The following is a 26,838-nucleotide window of genomic DNA, read 5'->3' on the forward strand; positions in this document are numbered from 1 at the left end:
GATGAGGTAAAAATCATTATTCAAGGAAGAAGAGGAATTATTCTCTGGTTGAACATTGGATTAACAGAACTTGCTTTTGACAAGTTGAAAGTGCCACAAACTGTGTTGTAACTTTGGCACAAACCCACATTTCCGTATTTCTTTTTGTTGAACATTGGAGCTGAATCAAACATGAAACCTGGGGAAGGGGAATTTGCCCAGGATATAACAAGACTGTGAATACATTTCAAATGAAGTTATTGTTGTGAATTGCCATGTTTTCTTGTATGTTTTATGTACAAGTGCGAGGGCCAGAGATCCTTTGTAAGTGTTTCCTATAGTTTATTTTACGTAGGAAAATCCTCGTCAGGTAGGTATAGTGAGGCATTTATTTAAATGTATGATTTAATAAAATGTCATATTTTGCAAAAATCATCTAAAAGTTGTCTGCCTCACATTGCTGACCCCTCACAAGTGGTAAAGATTTCTTAATTAAAATTGCCACCCCACTGGATCCCTGTGCAAACACGGCATGCTCCACCACCAAATACCTAGCCCTCCCCAAGAATGTGCATGGCACCCCCAGCATATGAGTCTCTTGCAATAGCACTATGTCCGCTTGATGGGCCACCAAGAATTTAGCCATCCGGCTTTGTTTAATCTTATCCAGGAGCACATTGGCGTTCCATGACATACAGCTAAAGGACCTGCTCTATGATCCCCGGTGAGCCTATGTTCGCTCCCCAGGATTTTTGCTTCCCCCTACCCATGTTATTGTACTGAAGACAACTGTATAGAACTAAAAACAACCCCAACAGCCCAGTCCCCTACCCATGCCATCTCCCCCCAACCTGAAGCATTTGTCGGCCCTTAACTGTGGTAAAAACAATGATGGTCTCCACCTGCGGGCTAGCGATTAGGGAATGTGTGCTCGCCACAGCTCTCCGGCTCCAGTCCGACTATGTCTCTCATATCCAAGCCATCCTCAGACTACAATAATGCTCTTGTTCTTGCCAAGATGTCGAATTCCGATGGTTGCCGGTCTTGGTCCAAGGGCCACCCCATCGCTAACTAGGTGTTTTTCCTTCTGTCTTTTGTGGCTGTTTCCGTCGGCCCAATCCCTCGCTGTCCTGCCAGTCCCAGGCTTCCTGCGGGGCATACCACTCTGAGAGGATAACCGGCTAGAGAGTTGTGTATTTAACCTCTGCCTCACATAGCCATTTCTTAACTTCTTCAAACAAATGCCTAGCCTTTTGCACTGCCCTCGTGAAGTCTGGATATATGTTACTCTGGCACAATTCACCATTGTGGGCCCTTCCTTAACATGCCATGATATTAGTAATTTAGTTGCTTTGCTAATACTGCTGTATTACTTTTCTGGGGTGAGCCCCCAGGATCCCACCCTTGCTCAGGATTCTGTGGGCCCTTGCTACTGTGAAAAATTGTGACAGCCCTGTTGGCCCAATCCAGTCTGCCAGCCAACCTCCGAGGTATAGCTCCATGGAGGGTCCCTCCCCTCCGCATCCTCCACCCGCTGTTTCAGTAATTTTGTTCTGCTTTTCAGTTCTTGGATGTCTTTCTTCATCGGCTGCATAGAGTCCTCCACCGCCGATATCCTGTGTTCCGCCTCTCCCGCTCTAGCCGATATCATGTAAATCCTGTCTCAAAAAGCTTGTCTCTTCCCCCACTGCATCCACCTTGCACTCCAGTGAGGATTTAGATTCTTGAATGGCTAATATGAGTTTGACCAGTGAGGGGCACGCCTGCGGTGTACCCAAACCAGTGTCTTTCCCCCCAACTCCGCAGCTCGAGGGGTCCATTGGAGAAATGGTGAACAAGTCCATCCTCGCCTGAATAAGCATTCCCCCCGCCCCTTCCTTCGCCATCACTGTGCTCTTTGTTCTGTCACTCACAGCCTTCCCATGTGGGTCGCTCTGTTCCCTAAACCTTCTTGGCAGCTCTCCTCTTTCATCCCCCCACCAGGCACTCGTTTATCGCTCCTTTGCCCCTCCTGCTGGCGGAGAGCAGAGCAAGAGTCCAGGGCACTGGGCACACGACTGATCCCCTGCGGTTTCTCTCCAGGGAGTGAGCTTGCTATCGCTCCTCTCTCCCTCCCCTCTGCCGCGCACCCCAGGCTCTCATTGAACCTGTGCAGGGAAGCGCTCACCTCTTTGTCGCGTCCTCCACAGGTCCCCTGCTGCTATGCAGCGATCCTCTTAGCTGCTGTTGGTTGGGTCGGGGTCTCTCTCAGGCTCCCGGTGCACTGTGACGCTCGTCTTCTTTCGTGCCACTGTTGGATTCACTGGTGCCGTGTGTTCAGGAGTGGATTTCTCCCTCTTACTGCTTTACTGCAGGATGAAGGTGGCGCAGGCTGTTCCCCAGCCGCTCCCCAACACAGATCTGTCGGGATTACATCAAATGCCATAGTTTTAAGTCTTCTTTGGCCTCACTTGTATGTCCTTGGAGCGGAGCTAAACCGAGACCAGTCTAGTTTGCCATGCCGCACAACGGCGCCCCCCATGTCCCCAACATGGTGGAACACTTGCTACCTTAGCACCCAGACCACACCTTTACCACAACACCTTTTACTCCATCTCCTTCCTATGCAGCTACCTACTCACGCATTCCTTAAAGCTTAACACTGTACACTTAAGCTAAATGCAAGATACATCACCCTATCTTTAACCTCTGCAACCGCAATGTGAAAGTATTGTTGCTCTTTCTGTATGGCTATATGGTGTTTCTAATATGTGCCAAAGCTAATTACAAATGGATACATGTGCATTCTGCTGCACCCGACTAGCACTGCTAACAATAGGTTGTCTGCTAATATATTTATTGTAGTCTAAATCTCTTTGCCTGCCTTGGACCTTGCAATTGTATCCCAACACTCCCCCCTTTAGTTAATACTCCATTAACTAACCCAGCTTCCCTTCTTCTAATATCGTCTTTAGGCACCCACACTTTAAACACGTGGTGTAAACTTCCCCCCCATCCGGGCATATTCTTCTAGGGTACACGTCATAAAACATCCCTCGTCCCCTGGCAAATCTACCAAATGCTCTACATAATTTTCTGCATCAGGTGGGGGGAGTGAGACAATGTCCCCGGGGGACCAAACGGTTGTTCTATTTTTCCATCCTGTGTTCTATTTCACCATTCCACTTATCAGTCTGTGTATACACGTGTTTGTGAGGGGAGCAACTTTACCTGTTATGGACACCAACATCGTCATCGCACTCTTAGGTAGTGTCTTGGATCAACACGATAGAATCATTTGACACACACAGAAAATTACAAGAAAAAAATAATAAGATAACAACCAAAACGTTTGCTGCTATCCCCAACCAAGATGGGCCCATGAAAACATTGAATCAAACCAGTCTTCTGCATTCACTCCAGCCTCCTTTTCCATTGCAATCCGCAAGTCGTGGAGGGCCCACTATGGCATGGATTAGAGATCCATTGTCTACATCATTTGGGGGTATGTATGTTTAGTTTAGTTTTTGTATAGCACAGCCGAACCCTAGGGTAACTGGGCACATGTGCAGCAAGACGATCCTATCTTCTTAATCCCGCCCCCTTCCGTTGCTGTAACTAAATCCAGAACATACCAGTTCTGGAGGGTTATAAGACAAATAGCTTGCAGTTCTTTTTTTCTAGAATTGAGACCCTGCTCTGTCTTGTTCTCTTTTTGGAGCATCTCCCACCTTGTGATCTGCAACCACTTCGCATTGGCTGTAGTTTGGATGTCGGGCACAAGGAGGGACACAAACAATGTTTGTTTTTGTGAACAGACGGAATTGCTCTGGTATCTCTTTGAGCTTGTCAGAGGAGTCTTGGTGCCAATAATTTGACTTCTTTTGTAGGCGTGCAATTGGTGATCGGCGGAGATGGCAGGTTTACGACAGTCAAATGCGAATCGGCACTATGAGAAAGGCCGAATGGAAGGTGGTGAGTGAGCAGATGCCTCTCCAGGATGAGAGAAGGTGCAGATAAACGTATTGTCCACATACCCAGTAGAAGTCCATCAATGCGGATATGCCATTAGTTGGGTCGGGAATAAACAAACTCTTATTGCACCTTTCATTTGTGCATACCAGTGCAGTGCCATTTCCTCTGAAGCATAAGGAGAAGTGTCAATATCTGCACCTTAGCTAGATTTCATTGAAGTTCACTTCAGGTATTTGGTTTTGTTTGACATCGTACTTGCTCTTTGTTCTTGGCAAACTCTCTTTAATCTCTGTCCATTATGACTGCCTGCACCATGTGTCCTTGGAACAGGCTTCATACTCTGCAGTGGGCCAGATTCACTAAACATTGGGCTATAAGAGGTGGCATTTCTTGCGGGATAAACAGTTTGAGTGGGCCTGTTGCATTTGGTATAAGCGAGCAAATGTAGCAGCTCTCATTTGGCTTCGCTCTCCCCACCTCTCTCATGTGACTGTACCAGATATTATCTGTTTTGGGGTGGTGCACATCAGCAACGGTATCAAAAATAACTCTTCATCCAGATCTACATCCCCTTGTCGGGTGATTACAACCAGGACTCAGAGTGTAAACAAAATCTATGAAATAATTCAACACTGGATGGCCCAACACAATCTGTCTGAACGACGAAATGACGGAGCTCCTCAGTCGGGACTCCATTCAGCCCAGCATGCCTCAACCCAACCTTCAGGTTCTTCCCCATTGATAGCCATAAAATCCAGTCTTACCATCTGTAAAGGCCCTGAGGGGGGGTTTACCTTGATGCCTCACTAAGCTTGTCATGCTAAATCAGCCACATCACCTCTTGTGCAGCGTACTCCACCAAATTGATCTGAGCATGCAAATAATTCCTATAATCTGGCAACTGCCACACCATCGCCCGAGCCCTTGTAGGTTCACAGCTGAACTATTGTAATGCCTTGCTTTGCAGCACATCTGACAAAAACATAAATAAGCTCCAGGTCATACAAAGCAATGCCCTCCGGGCAGCACCTGGCATAAGCAAATTTGACCACATCTCAGAAGCTCGAAAATCTGTACACTGGCTACCTGTCAGAGAAGATTACATTCAAAATCCTCTCAAATATGCATATATGTCTTTCAACAATGCCCCACATTACCTATCTCAGAAAATCACTCCTCATACATCTTCCAAACCTCTGGGATCCCCCCAGAGCCACTGTCTTGTCAAACCCAGATTCAGATGCAAAAGAGCCAGTGGCTCTAGTTTCCCATCTGTCGCTGCCAACCTCTGGAACTGTCACGACCCTCGCCCAAAACCCCCTCTGGCAAACCCATTGGCCAGGTGGAGTCAGGACTCGGGTCTCTAGAGCCTGGCATCCTCTTCAAAAGCCCTCATGGGGCCAGTCCTGGCACCTATGGTGCCAGGCTCATACACCATGAAAAACAAAGTGCTTGGGAACTACTTTATTGTATTGTCAGCCAACATGGAGGCATCCACATAGCTTGGTTCCTAAGAACCAAGGTATGCGGTCTAGTGTTCTGGGTGTGGTAGCCTAGGGACTACTTTACCTGGACTATTTTGTTGGGGCTATTTAAACTACACCCGAGCAAGACAACACGCTTCACGTTACTTTGCGGCTTGGAACGTGACGCTCACCGTGTCCAGCTATTCCCTCGAACCTCAGAGAAGCAGAACCTGCAAGAAGACAAAAGGAACATCATTAGCAGCAGCATCTTGCCTGCAGTCTTCATCTTTAAACACTTGCAGCTACTGAGAACAGCTTCCTCTAATCTGCACGCCTTCCGGACAGAACAACCTGAAAGAGGAAGATAGAAGCAACATTAAAGAAAGCAGTAGAGACATTTACAAATTACGAACAGCTCAAAAGGCTTATCTGGCTGGTCGCCTCTCGGCTGACACCACTCCGGACATTCCACTTGTGCTGAAGAACACTGCGACCTACAAGGAAGGAAGACACAGGTTAGCAAAGGCAAGACTTTGCAGCGCTGCGCATAGCGCTCTTAATGCGCCATCATTTACCAGCGGGGCTCAATCAAGCCAGTTCACCGCGCTGAAGCTCCGCATACCTAAGGGAGAAAAAAGAGACATTTTAAACAAAGAAAGGCATGCAGGATAGCAACAAAACTAAAGAACAGCAATAAGACCTACCTGAACAATATCAAACAGGCCGGCGTCCGTGAAGTAACTGGACCGCACTCACCCATGAAAGACAACGCGCCCCTGCAAAGAAGGCAGGATGGAGAGCACACCTAATTCTACCACAAGGTGAGGAGAGGGCACCAGAGGGACTGAAATCATACGGGAGTGGAGGGAGGATACCTACCCCAGTCGGTCAGTCTTGAACGCAGTCCTCCTGTATTTTCAGGCAGAACCTTCCCCGCAGACCACATCAGGGCAAAGCTGAGAAGCATACCAGCGAGTAACCTGGCTGGGTGGCGTCCCTGTGGATACCAGGTGAGCGTAACAGAACGCGAAGCCATACCACCCACTCCGGTACAAATCACGTTACCTGGAACAGTGCCCCTGGCACCACCAGAAAGGTTCTCAGGCGACCCACGGAAGTATGCAGCACTTATCAATCAGTGCCGCCTTCATTTTCTTTGTAGGCCTGGAGCATTTCCAAACGACCAAGCTCGGGTAGCTTTGGTCTTATCATACCTGAGTGGTAGTGCAGCAGATTGTCGGTGCAGTTGGTAACCAATGACGATCCTCTATTACATCACTTTGGGGGGTTCCAGAGAGAAATGGAAAAACGTTTTGCTCGCCATACCCAGGAACAAGCAGTAGACCATTAACTCTTGTCCCTCCGACAGGGGAATCAGGATTTGTTAACGTACATTGCTACCTTCAACAGACTGGTTGCCGAAGCTAGGTGGCCAGAAAACAAAAGAACAACGTTATTCCATCGAGACTTACGAGGTGAATTAAAGGACGTCTTAGCCCAGGTGGTTGATCCACCCAGAGATTGTGCAGAATTCATAAATCTGGTCGTGCAGCTAGAACACCGATTTCAGGAACGAAAGGCAGACCGGTCTAAGACGGACCCTCGGGCCGTGTATGTTCGACCAAGGGGAAACACACCCCGTGTACCTGAGAATGCTGTAGAACCCATGCAGATTGGAGGGATACGGCCTCCATTAACAAATCGAGAGCGGGACACAAGAAGACAACAGCTTTGTTTGTATTGTGGGAAACCAGGACATTTCCTGAAGGACTGTCCAGTAAAACCCCCAAGAAGAACGGTCGGGGCCACAGAGAAGGATGAAGCTAAGGAATCGGGAAACTACCAAGCTCGACAAACGTAGAGGTAAGTTTGTCGAGTGAGAAGAAAGTGTTGCTGACTTCGCACTTTGCAATACCAGTGATCTTAATTAACCACCAACAGTCATCAAGAATGCATGCCGTTGAAGCATACATCGATAGCGGAGCAGTTGGAAATCATATTGATCAAGAACTGGCAGCAGAGATGGGGCTTCCTTTGTGTTCTAAGCCAACTATGGACAAGGTAACCACCGTGGATGGGACAATAATCGCTTCCGGACCAGTAACCCAGTGCACAGCCAGGGTAACCTTGCTGTGCCAGGACGGACATCGGGAGTCTATTTCTTTCGATCTCATCAAGGCATCTCAGTTCAGGCTAATACTAGGGATGCCATGGTTGGTTGTTCACAACCCTTTGATAGACTGGCGGGCACAGAAATTAACCTTCACCAGTGACTGCTCCCCTGCCTGCTATTACCAAGAGGAGAAACCCGACGTCTGTATCCCCATGACTCCCGGAGCAACAGTATCAACCCTGGGAGCAACTAATACCTTGCCAAGTGAATACCATGATTTCCAGGATGTTTTCGGAAAGGACCAAGCCAATGCACTGCCGCCGCACAGGCCCTATGACTGTCAGATCGACCTTGTTCCTGGTGCACAAATCCCTTGCGGCAGGATCTACGCTCTCACAGAACCAGAAAACCTTCATTTGAAATCCTATTTAGACCAGTACCTTGCAAACTGATTTATACGTCCTTCGAAGTCCCCCGCAGCGGGTCCTTTGTTCTTCGTACCGAAAAAGGAAGGAGACTTGAGAACATGTATTGACTACCGTGCATTGAACCAGATCACCGTGAAGAACCGCTACCCCTTGCCACTTATCCCTGAGATGCTAGACCAAGTTAAAGATGCCCAGATTTATACCAAATTGGACCTTTGGGGAGTGTACCACCTGGTCCGAGTCAGAAAAGGAGATGAATGGAAAACCGCCTTCCGTACTAAGTACGGCCTGTTTGAATATCAAGTCATGCCCTTCGGGTTATGCAACGCTCCTGCGGCATTCCAATATTTCATGAATGACGTCTTAAGGGAGTTAATTGATGTGTGCGCCTTAGTGTACATAGACGACATCTTAGTATACTCAGCCTCGGAACAAGATCATGTCAGGCACGTTCGTTCAGTCCTCACCAAGCTCCGTCAACATTGCTTGTTTGCAAAGCTTGAAAAATGCTTTTTTCACGTCACCGAAGTAGAATTTCTTGGTTTTATCCTTACTCCAGGAGGCATCAGAATGGACGTGCACAAGGTAGATGCCATTCTGAAATGGCCTTCACCGACGTCTCTGAAAGGGTACAAAGCATGCTGGGCTTTGCGAACTTCTACCGCCGGTTCATCCCAGACTTCTCTCAGGTTGTGCACCCAATCACAGTACTATTACGAAAAAACAATAAAAAGTTTGCTTGGACCGAAAAAGCAGAAGAAGCCTTTCAGGAACTTAAACAAAGGTTTACCTCCGCTCCAATCCTGCGACAACCTTGTCCAGACCTCCATTATGTCGTTGAAACTGATGCGTCCAGTCTCGCAATGGGGGCTGTCCTTTCACAGAGAGACCTGGAAACCGGCCAGCTACTTCCTGTGGCCTTCTGGTCGAAAAAGTTCTCACCTCCAGAGATTAATTATGCCATCACGAACAAGGAACCTCCTGGCTATCAAATCCGCCTTTAAAGCCTGGAGGCACTACCTCTTGGGGGCCAGACACACCATTACAGTCATCACAGACCACTGAAACCTGCAATACCTCAAAACAGCCAAGGCCCAGTCCTCGCGCCAATTACGGTGGGCCCTTTTCTTCGCCGAATGATTATGTAATCACATTTCGACCAGGAGTCAGAAACGGAAAGGCGGATGCCTTATCTCGCATGGGCATAGATGAAATAGTATATACAACTCCAGACCCAGTACCTATTATACCTGAAGACAAACTCTTGGGTATCACGACAGCCTTAACAGAAGCAGAACTACGAAAAAAAGTCCAACGGACAATGAATCCTGATGCCTACCTCGCATGGCAAACTCAAGGAGAACAATATACCATCAAAGACCATCTACCCTTTTTTAGGGATCACTTATATGTACCTAAGAAGGAATTACAACAGCATATTATTTCAAACTATCACGATTCACTGATCGAAGGGCATCCTGGGATTGCCAAAACCCTAGCTAAGGTGAAGGAGAACTTTTGGTGGCCTACCTGGCGTAAGGACATCATTCAGTATATTCAGTCCTGCGGTGTCTGCGCACATAATAAATCACAGAAACAAAAACCATCTGGTCTCCTACAACCATTGGACATTCCTCCAGTTCCATGGCACTCTTTCCCTTGACTTCATCACTGATCTACCTCCAAGCCAAGGGTTCAACACCATCCTTGTAGTTGTTGACTTATTCTGTCTATAGATGGCCCATTTTATTCCTCTCAAAGGCCTCCCAGACACAGCCACTTTAGCAAAAGTGTTCTTGGAGGGCGTGGTTAAGCTACATAGCTTCCCTTCGATTCTGGTCTCTGATCGAGGCAGCCAGTTTGTTTCAAACTTCTGGAAAAAATGTTGTGCAATGACGCAGATCGATGTTCAGCTATCTACCAGTCACCATCCCGAAACGGACCGCCAAACCGAGAGAACCAATCAGACACTCGAGCAATATTTACGGTGCATGCTGCACCACGAACAAAGGAATTGGAAAGACCTACTATGGATAGCCGAATATGCATATAACAATTCTTTGCATTCAAGCACGGGACAAACGCCCTTCTATACCCTTTATGGCAGACATCCACGTACCTCTGAACTAGACCTTCCAGCCAGCTAGGAAATGCCAGCGGTAAAGACTCTACACACAACCATTACTCAGGCTTTCAAAAGGGCAAAGGAACACCTTATTCATGCCAAAGAAAAACAAGAGATTTGCCGACCAACACCGGAAAAAGGCCCCTGATTATCAAGTAGGAGACAAAGTTTCGTTAGCCGCTAAATTCATACCCATCAAGGGAACCCAGACCTTTCATCCCAGATTCTTAGGACCCTATACCATTAAGGCAATTATCAAACCAGCAGCCGTAAAACTGGATTTACCACCTAATCTACACATCCACCCGGTATTCCATGTGTCCCTCCTGAAACCAATGCAACCTGGCACACGGATTGGGACACCACCTAAGCCCATACTTGTTGACGGAGAACCATATTTTGAAGTCAAAGATATCTTGGACTCTAAATACTCTAGGACCAAGCTATATTATCTCGTCGATTGGAAAGATAGATCCTGGGAGCCCAGTGAGAATATGCACACACCAAGTCTACTCAGGGAATTCCATCGGAACTTCCCAACCAAACCTGGGCCAGACGGAAGGAACACCATGGGAGGGGTCTTAGGGGGGAGTGCTGTCACGACCCTCGCCCAAAACCCCCTCTGGCAAACCCATTGGCCAAGTGGAGTCAGGACTCTGGCCTCTAGAGCCTTGCATCCTCTTCAAAAGCCCTCATGGGGCCAGTCCTGCCAGGCTCGTACACCATGAAAAACAATGTGCTTGGGAACAACTTTATTGTATTGTCAGCCAACATGGAGGCATCCATATAGCTTGGTTCCTAAGAACCAAGTTATGCGGTCTAGTGTTTTGGGTGTGGTAGCCTAGGGACTACTTTACCTGGACTATTTTGTTGGGGCTATTTAAACCACACCCGAGCAAGACAACACGCTTTGCGTTACTTTGCAGCTTGCAACGTGACGCTCACCGTGTCCAGCTATTCCCTCGAGCCTCGGAGAAGCAGAACCTGCAAGGAGACAAAAGGAACATCATTAGCAGCAGCATCTTACCTGCAGTCTTCATCTTTAAACACTTGCAGTTACTGAGAACAGCTTCCTCGAATCTGCACGCCTCCCGGACAGAACGACCTGAAAGAGGAAGATAGAGGCAACATTAAAGAAAGCAGTAGAGACATTTACAAATTACGAACTGCTCAAAAGGCTTACCTGGCTGGTCGCCTCTCGGCTGGCACCACTCCAGACATTCTGCTCGTGCTGAAGAACACCGCGACCTACAAGGAAGGAAAACACAGGTTCGCAAAGGCAAGACTTCGCAGCGCTGCGCATAGTGCTTACTTACCGCATCATAGCGCTCTTAATGCGCCATCATTTACCAGTGGGGCTCAACAAAGCCAGTTTGCCGCGCTGAAGCTCTGCATACCTAAGGGAGAAAAAAGAGACATTTTAAACAAAGAAAGGCATGCAGGATAGCAACAAAACTAAAGAACAGCAATAAGACCTACCTGAACAATAGCAAACGGGCCGGCGTCAGTGAAGTAACTGGACCGCACTCGCCCATGAAAGACAACGCGCCCCTGCAAAGAAGGCAGGATGGAGAGCACGCCTAATTCTACCACAAGGTGAGGCGAGGGCGCCAGAGGGACTGAAATCATACGGGGGTGGAGGGAGGATACTTACCCCAGTCGGTCAGTCTTGAACACAGTCCTCCTGTATTTTCAGGCAGAACCTTCCCCGTAGACCACATCAGGGCAAAGCTGAGATGCATACCAACGAGTAACCCGGCTGGGTGGCATCCCTGTGGATACCAGGTGAGCGTAACGGGAACAACTTACCTTTGCACCTTGAAACACTTGTGTATAGGTGCGTTATGAATGCCATATCATATCATATCATACCTATGTGCCAAGCCATCCTATCTCGCTTTCCGGAAATGCCTAAAAACCCATCTCTTCAACAAACTTCAATGCAAATGCACTTAATATGTCTGTAACCAGTGCCTATATGCCCCTGGGATTTGGGCGCATATACAAATGAAATAAACTCCTTTATATTCATTATATTCAATTTGATTTTCTGTTTCCCTTTTATTTCTTGCTATCCCTGTACTTAATATTCCTGTGTCATTACTATACCCCCTGCCCCCGTTTGTATGCACAAGCCATATAAAATTGCCTGCTAGAAACAGAAGCATCCTATATAAAACAATAGATACAACAATAGATACATTGCTTGACGTCTTAATCCTGGAAACTGTGAAGAAGAAAATGTAGAGTCCTGGTACCCGCAATGGGTGGGCGGGGGGGGGTGTACAGCTGTGGCAAAAATGTCCTTATAAAAGGTCAACACATTCATTGTTTAATGTCAATATTTTTGAAGGCCTGCAAGAGGTGGGGCTCTGCCAGTCACTTTTCGAACGTCAGATAAGTGGATCCAATACCGCAGCTCTTTCACTCTCAAGGTAGATGGAGTGGCATATACGACCTTGGGCGTGCTGTTGGGATATTATCTTTTAACGTTTTGTTAAATCCCTCAAATACCCCTGAAACTCCTCCCCCAAAATCTCAGCTGCTCTGTGTATCTGATGCATCGAGTAGTGTGTGTAACTTTCTCCCTGTCACTATCTCAAGCAGGGACAAGTGATGGTCCTTACCTGGCTGGTTCCTAAGGCTGAACAGAGCCAGAGGTAGACAATGTAGCCAGTTCCTCCCTAGCGTATGACAAATTTTGCCAGTTTTTGTTTAAATAATCCATTGAGACATTCCACTAACCCGTTGGCGTGCTGGTGGTAAATCGAGCACAATTTATGTTTAATCCCCTGGAGGGATGTAATCTCTTTAAATAATTCATTGAAAAAGTAAGTTTTGTTGTCTGACTTTAGGGAATCGCATATCCCCCAGTGAGGAAAGACTATGCGTACTAAAAATGTGGCCGCTGATTTAGCATATGGTTGTGCGCAAGGGCCTGCTTCCATCCAATGAGAAAATAGATACACAACAATAAGACAACAGTAGGTACTGCACTTTACTCCTGCGTCCGGAACCTTTTTCACCAGAAAAATAACACTTTTCCTTAAAATGTATACGCATGTGGGGGCACGGCCCTTCAAGCTTGCGCTCCCCTAACCCTGTCCACCGGCACCTCACCATAGTCCTTTTTTCCGCGTTGACGCAAGCTGACCACTTTCACCAGCGCTCCTGGGTGAGGCATCAAGCCTCGGAATTCCATGCGCTTTCCCTAATCATTTGCTTTTTTCTAATTTTCAGGTTTTGGGAACACCGCCCACCGGTGCCCTAGTCTGTCCCTGGTGCATGTCGGTTGCGGCTGGCTTCAGCAGGTGCCTGTCGTGCAACGCTTCCTTTCCCACCTTGGATCCACGCACACCCTGCCTCCATTGCATTGGGGAAGACGACAGATAGGTAAGCTGCTCGGGGTGCGACGCTCTCGCACCCCAGTCACTCAAAAACCAACATGCGCGGTGGAGAGAGTTGTTTTCCAGGACTCCGCCGGAGAGCATTAAGGAATACATATGCAGAAAGACCAAGAAGGTAAGCATACTCTTCTCAAAAGCACCCCACAGGGTTGACTCCTTTGTGGGTTGGCCTGCTGATGGTGGGGTAGGGGGGTGGATCAGTCGGACCCTCGCACCGGCAGCAAGGACACTGAGGCTCTTGTACCTACCGGCTTAAGGGCCCTACCAATTCTGCTGTCGCGGAGCCTACTGGCTCTGGTACTGGGACACATCCGAGGGGCGCAGCTCTGTTACCGGGCACACGCCTGAGGGTGCGCTTACACACAGCACATGCAGCACTACCAGCCCCATGGCCGAGGGCCAACTCCCTACCAGGCCCATGCCTAAGGTGCAGGGTGGGGCAGAGCGGATGCATTCAGGCATGCAGGCCGGGCCCAGGGCCGCAACATCCATGGTCCCACGTGTGGAAGGCACAGACAAGATGGCGGCAAGAACAAACAAGATGGCGCCCAGGACAGAAGCCCTCCAACAAGGCAAACCACAAAGGTGAGAGCATATGGCCAGAGTAGAGTGGGGTCCTATGACTTTCATAACCGACCTTCACAGGTCAAGCACGGTACCATGAGGGCATGTACTCACAAGGTGGTGGCAGACAACAGGCCCTTACTCCGCCGATGCAGGATCGCACCCAGCCTGCTTGCAAGGATCATTTTTTCGACAATTTGTTTACCCTGACATGGTCTCAGCAGATGGGGAACATCCTTAAAGGCATAATTCAGGAGATGCTGTCGCCCACACCGCCACCTCAGCCGGTGCCCATGCCTATTGTAGTTCTGGTTGCATCGACACACTCCAGTTCCAGCGCCTGGGCCAACTGATGAGGAGGAGGAGCAGGACACGCCTTCCTCTGCGAGGGCATTCCATGATAGGATCGCTTGCCTAGCTGAATACCTGGGCATCCCTCAACCCCAGATGGAGCTGCCGGAGTGAGGGTACTGGCGTAAGTACTCGCCATCAATGCGGAATCCATATTTGGCATCCCGTTGCAGAAGGACTTGGAGGCTGTGGCAAAGAAAGGTTGGCTCAAGCCCCACTCAGCTAACAAATAAAAGGCTGGATGCAAAATTCAGGCATGTGGAGGGTGTTAGGGAGAATTCTCTGTTTAGGCAGAATTTCCTAACCTAGTGAGTCCCCCAGCAGCTTTGCTGGATTTCTGGAGTTTGTTTTTTTCTCCTGCCAAGAGTGAGTCTCTTTTCCTCACACTCTTGGACATGATTTGAGGGGTTCCTTTGACTGTTAATGTGTTTTATGGGCTATGGGGTCTTTTACTCCATAGGATCTCATGCGTTTTTTGCTATGTGTGTTACACAGCACCCTCAGTGCAGTGACACAGGGGTGTCATAGTGACACCCCACCATAGACTCCATACCCTGTGACTGACTACTGTCTCCCAGGATATGCAAAGTCACAATTGGCTTTACTAGTCCCAAATTATGAACAGAAACCAGTACAAACCATCATATTGTGGACATACTGGTCGGGGCAATTCGATTGCCCCGGGGTCTGTTAGTCGAGGGGTCACGTCTCCGTCCCCCCTGATCGAGTTTTGGCTGGTGGCAGTGGATACTACTTTTTAAATTCGACCGCAAATATATCTCTATGGGATTTTCCCATTGTTCGAGGCTACCAACTTTAATTATTTAATTCGTATAGCCTCGAACATACCGCCGGTTTATTTATTTAATATGAATTCGCCGGTTGGTATTTTTTGCCAGAACTCGATTCTAAAATGGCGTTTGTGTTCTCTTCTGTGACTCCAACCCAAGTCGAGCCCTTTGTTGCACTTTCTGGCGGGCTTCTCCACAGAAGCCTCCAAAAGTGGTGCCACTCTGTCTGGGTACCACAGGAGGTGTGGGAAGGGGTTTGGGCACCCTGGACTGAGTTACCTTGGTAACTCAAGTCGCACTCTTGTGTGATTGGCCCAAGTGGTGAGCCGGCCGGCTCACCACTTAGCATGTTTGATTGACAGCTAGGCTGAGTGACCTGCTATGGCGACACCACCGGTGGAGCCCTGCGGAACCGACTCACCACTTCCCGACGACAGAGAAGATCTCCCAGCTGGAGAGTCTTCTTCCCCTGACTGGTGGGCACAACCAGTTTACCTTCTTTTTCTCGCATCCCAGGACGTCTTGTGGTCGAATTGCCTGTGCCAAGCACCCCGGCAACCGGATAGCCACTTACCACTGGACAGCGAACAAAAGGACCGCTCCTTTTAACTGAGAACTCCTTGGCTGGTTTCTTCCGTGGCAGTGCAACGGACTCCTGCTTTCCTCCCTGACGAGATCCTCCCTTCCTCCGGACGAAGCACCGACTTGCACCCGCTGCCAGGAACAACTGCCCCCGCTGCAGTATTCTCACCACTTTAAGATACCGTGTCCGCCAGGCCTCCCTTTCTAAAGATTGCTACAAGGTAATAATAATCCCTTAACCTTCTCGACTGGGCTGGCCGCCTTTACCCTCTAACTTGTCCCTTTCTTTTGGTCCAACTTCTTTCTGAACCTTTTCGAGACTTTTGTGCACTTTTCAACCTTGGACACATTTCGTTCTGATCCTCTTAAAGTGGATCCGGCTTTCTGAACTCTAACTTCACGGTTTGATCCTGCCTTCCTCTCTTGCTGTGTTCTTTTGAAAGTGTTGGGATCTGTTTCAATTTATGCTCTGCCTTTCTCTCCCTTTTAAACCGAATTATTAGAGTGCTATCTGCGTTAAGCGCTCACTGCTGTCTGAAAATAAGTGGGGCTTTACTTAAGACTTGTCTAAATATTCTTTTAAGGGAGTGTATATCTTTTAGTGACTGTGTTTTTGAACTGCTTGATATTGGTGCCAGTGTGTTTTATTAGATGTGGTTTTAAATAAATAATTATATCTCTTTTACACCAAGCTCTGGTCAGTGTTTGCTTGTTCTACTGTGTTCTTTTGACCTATTGTGAATACTCTGTATAGTGCCTAACTCTTCTTGAGGGAAGTCTGACAGCTCAGCCACAGCTACCAAGTGAATCTGTGTGGTACAGACTGCTACCAAGTGGGTTTACTGCCAAACACCTGTAGTCTTAAATCTTTTGCAGTGGTCCCAGAGAGAACTGCACAGGTTTCTGCCTAACAGAGGGCGACACTCTGCTCTTGTCAGTTCACCCCCAGCCACTGTCGTCAGTCATTGTGGCGGCGTCTATGAACACCAAGCCTCAGACCTCTACCACAAGCACCTCAACTTCAGCACTACTGGACAAGGAAGAAAAAATACTTGAGGCTTATGGGAAGAAGGTGTACTTGAATGCAGGGCTCCACCTCAGGCAGGCAAATGCTAATGCCATCCTGGCAGCTGCTAATCAGCGGAAATTGCCAACTTCCTCCCGGATATTCAAGCCGACAAACACGCCTCTTTCAAGGCAGGACTCGCCGAAGCGTAACTTGTGGCACAGGACATCATGGAAGCCGCAGTGGCGCACATAGATACCGTTATAAGGGAAATCTGTGTGGAGACTGAAATGCGAAGGACGGCATGGCTCAAGGCGACCAGATCCAACCCTGATGTTCAGGACAGAATCCTAGACCTGCCTTTAGAGGGCGGCAACTTGTTGCCCTCCACCACTGACGAGGAACTCGATAAAACAAAGAGCAGCTTGCGGACAGCCAAATCCCTTCCTATTCTCACCCAGCCAGCCGCTAAAAACCTTCACACAGGGCCACTCTCGATCAGTTGATGGTCCTTGGCCGGTTTCCAGGGTTTCTAAGACCGCTGAGTCGGGCAACCAGAAGTCTTTGCACAAGGGCCTTTTTCTGTCCTCCTCCCACTCCTCTCCCCCAACCCAAAAAAGCAATGACGTCTCTTTTCAGATCTACAGCACCCCCAGTCGGGGGCAGGCTGGCCTTGTACAGTCAAGCTTGGTGCTCACATTTTACAGACTCGTGGGTGATTTCAGTAGTCTCCTCGGGCTTCCTCTGCCATCCCCTCACCCGCCCCTCCCACAGATCGAGACTACTTCACTCTTAGCAGAGATACGTTCCCTTGTGGAGAGTGAGGTGGTGGAGGAGGTTCCTCTCTCTAAGCAGGGCTTTTACTCCTGCATCTTTGCATCTTTGCTATTCAAAGGAAGAACCAGGCAGGCCTGCAAGTGGTCCTAGGTCTTTCCTTCCTGAATCTGTACCTACCCTCTGCAGAAGTTCAAAATGGTGAGACCAGCTCTTATAGCAGAGATGCTGTTTGGTGGGCGACTGGACGTGCTCTCGGGATCTGAAAGATGAATATTTACACGCTCGTAGTGCAGCCTCATCAGTCCTACCTCAGGTTCCGGGTCATGGGTTTAAATTTTCAATAAAAGGTGTTGCCATTCGGCCTGAACTCAGCGCCAAGGGTATTCATAATACTAATGAACGCAGTGGCAGCCTTGTTCAGATCGGAGGGCCTCCATGTATATCCTTACCTCAACGACTGGTTTTTCCGAGGGGGGGGTCCCCGGAGCAAGTCAGGTACTCGACGTGCGGACTCATGACTACACTCTACGAACTAGGGTTCTCTATCAATTTCCAGAAGTCTTAGCTCTACCCTACACAAACACTGTTGTTTTTGGGGCTGCTGTGGGCTACTCGGAAGCACAAGGTGTTCCCCACGAGGTGCCAAAGTGGCAGCGATCAAATCTTCTGTTGCTCACTTGCTCAGCAGAACAGTAACTACGTCCTGGTGGTACTAGCACCTGCTGGGAGTACTGGTGGCATGCCTTCTGGCCATCTCTTACACCAGGCTGTGAAAGAGGAGGCTACAGCTGCATTTTTCTGCATCCTGGGATCAGGGGTCGGGTCATCAACGAGCCCTGGTCATTATACCTGTGCACCTGCAGCAGGACCTCAGTTGGTGGGAGCAGGATGCGAATCTCATGGTGGGCAAACCATTCAGATACCCTCTTGCGTATCATACTATAACTATCGATTCCTCACTCCATGGATGGGATTCTACCCTGCGGACACATTCCGTGCATAGTCTGTGGTCCCAGACCGACCCAACAAAATCACATCAACTGGCTGGAAATAATGGCCATTCGGCTTGCACTGAAAGCATTCCACCCACTCATCAGGAGCAGTGCAGTTTGCATCCAGACAGGCAACTCTACCTGCATGTACTACCTCAACAAGTAGGGTGTCACCAGATCCCCGCTCTTATGCAGGCTGGCCCTCAACTTCTGGGAGTGGGCAATTGTGCAGGACATCTGGATCTCAGCAGTGCATCTGCCAGGGAAATCAAACCAGGAGGTGGACAGACTCGGTCGGTTGGGCACCGATGACTGAGTGCAACTGAGCTATAGACTCCTTAGAGACCTTTTCAGCGGGTGTTGTCACCCGGTCACAGACCTGTTTGCGACAGAGCAACCAGACTTGTCAGAAGTCTGTGTCCTGGGGGGCAAGAGGGCACGGCTCCCTCAGGGACGCGCTTCAGATCCCCTGGGACAGGATGTGGCCGTATGCATTTCCTCCTATCCCGCTCATCCACAAGGTTGTTTGCAAGATCAGGCAGTACCAGGGGCTGCCTCTCGTTCTCATAGCGCCTCAGTGGCCGGCCAGGCCATGGTTCTCATACCTTTTGATAGCTGTCAGTTCTGCCAGGAGTCCCTCTCCTACTCTGGAAGGGCCCGCTCCTGGCGCAGCAGGAATGGGAGGCGATCCTTCGCCCAAATGCCCGGAGAGGCTAGCCCTAGCAGCCTGGTACCAGAGCAGGTAACTCTCCAACATCGCTGGCTGTCTCAGAACAGCCTAGAAATCATCCAGGGATCCAGGAGTCAGGTTACTCTAAAGCAGTACAAAAGCAAATGGACCAGGTTCTTCTTCTGGTCCAAAGAAGGAGTGGACTCGCTATCTTGCACACTGGATCGGTGTTGTTTTTCTTAACGTATTTAGCTTGATCCTGGGGTCCAGGTTGACACCTGCCGGACATACCTAGCGGGCATTGGTGCATACAGGAACTCAGATGAGTTTACCTTCTCCTCCGCCAATCTAGTAGTGAAGAGGCATCTTGCGTGGTTAACCAGGCTGTACCCGCCTGTCGTTCGCCTGCATCTGTCTGGGATCTCAACGTTGTTCTTGTCCCCCTCACGCACAAACCATTAGAGCCCATGGCCACAGTGGACATCAAATTGGTGACGCTCAAGACAGTGCTACTAGTGGGGTTTACTTCAGCTCACAGGGTTAGCAAGATTCAGGCTCTGGTGGCTTCTGAGCCCTACACGATGTTTCACTGAGACAAGGGTGTGCTCTGCACTCACCCCAGGTTCCTACCAAAGGGGGTCCCCTCCTTCTACATTAACGAAGATATTGTGCTCCCCACTTTCTTTCCAAACCCCAAGGAAGACACTGAGAAGGCTCTTCAATGTTTGAACTTCAGAAGAACACTAAAATTCTATCTTGACAGAACCAAGGACTTTCGCAAGACGGACGCCTTATTTGTCACATTTAGCAGGTCAAGGCCTGGACAGCAAGCATCTAAAGCTTTGATAGCTAGATGGATGACTGCAGCCATCCAGGAGGCACACAAGACTCAGCACAAAGAATCACCAAGCGGCATGCACGCTCATGCCGTCAGGGACAAGGCAGCGGCTGTTGCCTTTCAGCGTCATGTAACATGGCACGTGATTAGCAGGGCAGCGACATGGGCCACCACATCGGCTTTCTGCAAGCACTACTGTCTGGATACCAGTGCCAGGGCTGACGCAGCATTTGGCCAGGCTGTCCTTCGTAATCTGACTGTCTAGAGTGTCAAGCTCTCCTCCCCAGGGCTGTTGTATCAGTTGTAGTCGTCCATACAGGTTGGGGGAAAGGGGACGGGATGTAGGAGTGATTAAGTGTTACTCACCGTAGTGGCTAACGTACTCCTATTCCATATTCCCCTTTCCTCCATACGTCCCACCATCCTTCCCCCTAAGAAAGAATAGTGAGGTTGAACAGTTAATACAGCTGACGTGTCAAAGGGGACTGAGGTGTGGCAACCTGTGTGGAAGAAACAAGTGTGAAGGAGTGTAGCCAAAGGTGGGGCATAAACAAGACCACCACCACCACGTGAACCTTTTGAGTAAATGCAATGCAGCAAGGCCAAAGACAGGCAAAAGGTCTATGACATGTTATGGCAGAGCTAAGAGGCTAATCAGGAGAAGCCAGATGAGTGTGAATATTGCACAGACGGCCACGAGGCCATCAAGGAGAAACTAAATAAATGCAACTCTGTACACAGGGGCAAATGCAGAGGTACCCGTGTGGGCTGAAGAGCAAAAGGGGGTCCTAGTTGCGCGACCTGTGATGGGTGGACTGTGTGGTCTGACAACTGCGCCTAGACCAGTGAGACCTACATCGTGAAGATAAAGACATGGTGAAACCAACCAAGAAGGAGCGCTGCAAGTGAACTGGTGAGGCACACCAGAAGGATGGTCAGGTTGGCCCAGTGTTTAGCTGAACTTTAAAAGACTGAATTAATCATTGGTTGAAGTCTTGGGTAAGGGAACCCTGAGACTTGATGAACTACAAGTACCTACCGTCTTGAGGACAGGGCCTCAAGACCCTTTTTTTTTTTAAACTCTGTTACTTTGAACTTAGGGAAGGGAGCCCTGAGGAGGAGTTCAAGTTTAAATAGTTCCACAAGGTAAATCTTAAAGACATTTTGTGGAACTGTCTTGAACTGAAGAATAAGATGAGAGCTGGAAGAAGCTCAGACTTTGTGTTGATCACCAATGCTTTGATTATTGACATCCATACCCACTGTTTAGCTTTAGATGTGAGGGCAAGTATAGACTTTGGACACAGACCTTTAAGTTGAACTCTTTTGATTCAGACTTTCCTTAGTTTCATTCAGGTAGGGAAATCCCACCTTAGCATAGGGCACGTTAGGCCTTCTACCATCCAGGCATTTAAGTTAATAAATATCTTTTGTTTAAACTTTGTCTGTGTCTTGCTTCATGATGCCTTCACAGGAGACATCGCAGAATCCCAGCCTAAAGTCTCCTCCCATTTGGCCAGGGGAAGGCAGCCGCTACCTGATCCTAACCCTGTGGGTGGTATTCGATGAGTGGATCACATGGGAGGAGAAGGCCATCAAGGGAATGTGGTGACTCCACCAGGAGAGACACCGTTTTCATCGCCTTCTGGTGGAGGTTTCCCTGATGCTTGACTATCTAATGGCTTTTTGTCATTCCCTTCCCAGACGTATCCAAGGTGTCAAGTATGAAACCCCTTTTTATAAACATGAACCCGATATATATATATATATATATGTATATATATAGGGAACAAGGAGTTAATACTACTATTATTAGTAGTTATGATACGAAGTTAAGTTTGGATAAACCTAAGAGAAAACCATTATTTCCTTTAAAATCTTCCCTTAAAAATACATCCTATAAAACCACTCATACTGAATGGATTAGATGATCTAAAATCAACTAAGAACATTATGGACTTCAAGTCCCATAATGCTGAGACGAGGAAGAGGGGCACAGAGTTACTAAACCGGAGTGAGCGTGCTAGTTGTTTAAATGACCCACACCTAAGCGGGATCTTTCAACATTTAAAGGCGTTTCGGGTGGAGGTCCGGGAGGTGGCAGTGGAGGAAGCAGTGGGAGCAGCAGAAGCAGCAGGAAAAAGCAGAAGTGGGAGCCACTGCTGTACACTGTGCAGAGAATGTGGCAGAGGTCTGGGTTCCTAGGAGTTGCAGAGGACGTGCAGCTGTCCTGAGGCAGAGAGAAGCTCTCTGTGTCCTGTATCTCGCCCCAGTATGAGATTTTCACTGGAGCGTGTGTGGAGCAGGGGAAACTCTGTTGACTGATCGTGTGAGCAGCAGAAGGCTCACCGGAGCTGTCACACACCAGGGAAGTCCAGCCGAGCGCAGAAACAAGCAGCGAGTCAGGAGGAGATTCCAGGAAAGACCGGTGGGTTGGCCTGGCACAAATGACCCCGGCGTAGACCGCTGTGTAAGAAAATATATTTTGAAAACCAAACCTTGGCATTGCTGCAAATTAGGCACAACTCTCCTCTTAGGAGAGGGCAAATAGGAGAACATTGTAATCCGCATTGCCTAAGCCAAGAGCAGGCAATAATTAAGCAAAGGAGGATACAACTTGCCTAAAGAGGGATATCTAACAAAAATCCTCCCGCCAGGTCTGATTTTAGAAATCCATCTTCACAGTAGTTGTAGATCGGGGAAGCACATATAAAAGATGAGCGTCAATGGTCACTGATCTTTTAAAAGAAACCCACTTAGACAAAAGAATCCAAACACTAGTGAAGCCAGCAAAAATACTGGAGCCTAAGAAAAAGAGGACATTTTTTTCCAACAGGAAACACTATGGAAAATACAAGGTTGGTGAACTAGTAGGGAAAAACCCAAATGTTGCAAGGCTTACTGAGTAACAGATTAGAACTTGCATCCTAAAACTACCCACCTTATTAGCTGCATGGAAAATGGCCTGAAATGAGGAAGATATAGGAGGAAGAGTGCTCCATGTTTCTTTTAAATGCTCCATTTAGGGTTTCCAAGCCTAGCAGCTGGGAATAATCAAAGCATGTATGAAAGAAGCAAACACCTGAGAACTATCATTTCAAGAAAGTAATACATTTCTTACAAATGTCCCATCAAAATATTTGTTTTTGCTTCTAACAATTGTCTTTTATGGACCTGAAAATATGGCTATAGTTTAAATTCATGTTTCTTTCAATTATTTTCTAGCCAAAGAAGCCGGTATTTGGTAATTTTGGGAGTTTGCGAAAGAAGAAGCAAGAAGATGGAGAAGAGTATGTGTGTCCGATGGAATTGGGCCGGTTGTCCGGAATACATTCTGGAAAAGGATATAAGCCTGGAATGGATTTGAGGCTCTATGACGACGAGGATTTGGACCGATTAGAACAGGTATTCTTTGATTACCATGGCTTTGTTTGCAACAGACTATGGGCTTCATTATAAGTTTGCCGGTCTGGGAACTATGGTACCAGTAATCTTGTTCCCGGACCGGCAAACTACGAGTTGTGCTCGCGAGTGCCTTTCTGCTCGCCAGGTCGGACCTTGCGGGCAAAAAGGCACCCACGAGCACAGCCTGTTGGATGCACGGGCACCGTTATAAACGGTTCCTGTGCATCCAAACCCCCCCATTCCCATTCAGCCCTATGGTGCCGAAGGGGAATGGGGAGCATCTTTTTTCTGGTGCCCGCAAATGGGCAATTACCAGATCCGGCGGGCCGGAATGCCCCGGTAATTGCCCATTCGCAGGTGCCGTAAAATATTGCAAGTTTGGCGGCAGCCTGTCGGTTTTACCGGCAAGGCTACCACCAAACTTGTAATGAGGCCCTATGACTTTTCAATAACCGATTATAAAATAAAGTTGCATTATATCGAAAATAGTTTTAGTGGTATTGAGATGGCTGAAAAAAGGGACATTGAGTAATAGACAATCCCTTTTTTTCCTGGTCAGTATTTTAATATGTTGATCAACTGTGATTGTTAATTTTTTCCCCATTTGTAGAAACAAACTTGCTTTTACTTAATGCACAATTCCTCCTCACCCCCTTGTTGATAGTCTTGAACTCCAAACATTTTGAAATAAAATAAGTGCAACACTTTGCTAATAGAGTCCTTGACTAGATGGTTTTGCAGTCTTGTTGATATTAAGTGCGTGACAAGCCCATATTCTGGCATTATCAAAGGGGAGTTGGAGCCCATTTTTTACAGGAGGTTGTAAGGGTAGGAAGGAATACAGAGCCAGCCTTAGCACTAACTGCTGGTGCAGCTACGAGGGCCCCAATTCCTATCGCCCTGCTCCCCCCACCCTTGTTCCAGCATCTTTGTGTGCAGACACTTATCTCCGGCCTACTGTTGTAGTACAAAAGCCAATGCCGGTAAGGCACCATTGTTACTGGACCGGCACACTCCGAGGTCTGCGAGCGGGGGCCTTTCTGCCCTGGCGGACGGAACGGCACCTGCTTGCAGACCTTGACGGATGCACCGGGACCATTCATGAATGGTGCCGGTGCATCAGACCTCCCCATTCCCATTGAGTCCAATGGGAATCGAATGGGAATGGGGAGTAATTTTTTACGCCGCCCGTAATACCCCGGTAAATCCCCATTGCCGGGCGCCGGAAAAAATAGGACTCCTAATGAGGCCATAGAGTACCTGCATCAGAAATTAAGAATGCAGCCCCAAAAGAAAAGAAGACTACACCATCACCGGAACAAAACCGAATGGGGACCTGGAACACAAACTAGAACACTGGACTGCCTACGCCACCATCTTTGATACACACTCCACTCCGGCGGAGAAAGTGGTTGGACTTAGCCCCCTTTTCAAGATTTTCCCTCGAACATGTGCGCCCCAGGTGCGGAAGACTGGGACAGATTGGCCAGGCAAAGGTGGCTAGTCCTCACAGGAGGAAGTGGGTCTAAAAAGGGGACAGGAAACTGGAAGCGTGGGTTTCTAATGGATTCTGTCCTGTGGATTCCTCATTCATATCCTATCCACAGCACAGCTGTTCTGTGGAAACCTTTCCACCATCAGTGGGCGCAGAGGGCCTCTGTCCGCGTCTACAGGCCCAACGGACATATCGTTTATGCTACTGTATACTAGGGCGCCGTGTCCCATGACCTCAGTTCTTTGTTTTGCGAAGGCCTCATGAAGGACGATACAAACAACATACTTAAAATTCAAATGAAAGATATTAACTTAAATGTCAGGATGGTTGAAAGCCTAACTTGACCTATGCTACGGTGAGATTTCCCTACCTGAACGAAACTAAAGAAACTCTGAGTCAAAGATTTCAACTTAATTGTCTGTCTATGTCCAAAACCTATCCTTGCCCTCACAACTATAACCAGTAAATGTGTAGGGATATCAGTCAAAAGAAAGTGTTCAGTGAAAAGTTCTGAGCCAAGCATATAAAAGTTCTCCACAAATATATGAAAGTTCCATTGACAAAAAAGAGTCTCATAGTTTACCTTCTCCAGTTCAAGGTGATATAGTTCAAAGCCAATCCTTGGGGTTTCCCTTCCCCAAACTTTAATTTGCAAAATCCAAACAAAAAGGGTCTCAGGACTTCGTTCCCAAGATAACAAGTGTAATACCTTAAGCCTCAGGGTTCCCTTACCCAAGACTTCACTTTCCTCAGTCTTTTCAAAGTGTTGCAGTGTTTGTTGGGCTTTCTTTATGGTGTTCCTCAGTTTTTCACCATTCAGGGCTCTCTGGTCTAAGCGCAGTTATCAGACCACACGGTCCACCCATGCCAGGTAGCGCAACCAGGATCCCCGGGTTCCTTAGTCCACTCACAAGTTTCTTGGCGCACTGGCTCCTGTGTGCCAAGTCACCTTCACTTGACTCCTTTTATTGACCTCTTGGCTCTAGGGTGTACTCTTATATTCTTCTGGATTCTCCTTGGTTGTCTCGTGGCTTTGCCACCATGTATCACACACCCCTTATCAAGTTGTAACGTTCCCACACTGCACTCAGTCATTAAAGTTCATTATTTTGGCTTCTTTCAGCCTTTAATATATTCAATTTTCTGGTTAAATGTAACTTGTTGTGCAACATAGATTTGTTATAGTTGAATTTCAGTTCAGAGTTCACAAGTGGTTTATGTTGCTTAATTGTATTCAGTTTGTACCATACATTTGTTTGCTTTAAAGTCAAATTATGAGTGAATTTGATTTTCAATATGGTAGTTTGCTTCAATGTTAAGTTTTCATATAGTTTAGCACTCAAGATATTAGTTTTCTTTCAAAGTTAAAGTTTCATATCGTTCGGTATTCAATATGCGCTCAATTGTTAAAGTTCATGGACCATTACACACTGAAGGTCCTTTAGCAGCTTTCCAACCCTAGAGCATCCCTACGACACTCACAAGTCTCCTTTTATGTTTGTCCAATGGTTCCCACGGCTTCCCTTCAGCTCCAGAAGCCGGGAAACCCACAGGTGCAAGTTTCGTTCGCTGCATCGTTTCTCCTTCACGCGGCACCTCGGATGCTTGTTGTCAGACGCAGACTGCATCCTCGCGGTTCCTCACTGCCCAGCAGCTCCTGCTGCATGTGCCGAGCTTTGGAGGGTCCCTGGCTTGGGGAAATTACATCACCCATTTACCTTGGGTCCCACAAGTCCTCTGGGTCTTTTGCTGGTGTTTTGGTTCTTCCTCCTGGACCACTACAACTGCCTCATCATATGGGTCTCCTGCTGCTCCTTTGCAGTCGGGTCTCCCTGTTGCCTTTGCTCCTCCTCACCTAGTCTCCCTTTATACACTTGCAGCCCCTTGACAGGCTG

The 26,838-nt window shown here is 48.0% G+C and overlaps 1 protein-coding gene across 17 annotated transcripts in view; it reads left to right on the forward strand.

Moving 5' to 3' along the window:
* PPFIBP1 (PPFIA binding protein 1) overlaps positions 1-26,838 on the forward strand; it is a 1,584,927-nt gene that overhangs the window by 1,468,706 nt on the left and 89,383 nt on the right. For all 17 annotated transcript variants that reach the window (XM_069628106.1, XM_069628107.1, XM_069628105.1 and 14 more), the window contains one exon: positions 23,269-23,448. In XM_069628106.1, the coding sequence (XP_069484207.1) occupies positions 23,269-23,448 (180 nt within the window). The remainder of the gene's footprint in view (positions 1-23,268; positions 23,449-26,838) is intronic.

Source organism: Ambystoma mexicanum, chromosome 12, assembly GCF_040938575.1.
Source record: "Ambystoma mexicanum isolate Mex_15411 chromosome 12, UKY_AmexF1_1, whole genome shotgun sequence".
Taxonomy (NCBI): domain Eukaryota; kingdom Metazoa; phylum Chordata; class Amphibia; order Caudata; family Ambystomatidae; genus Ambystoma; species Ambystoma mexicanum.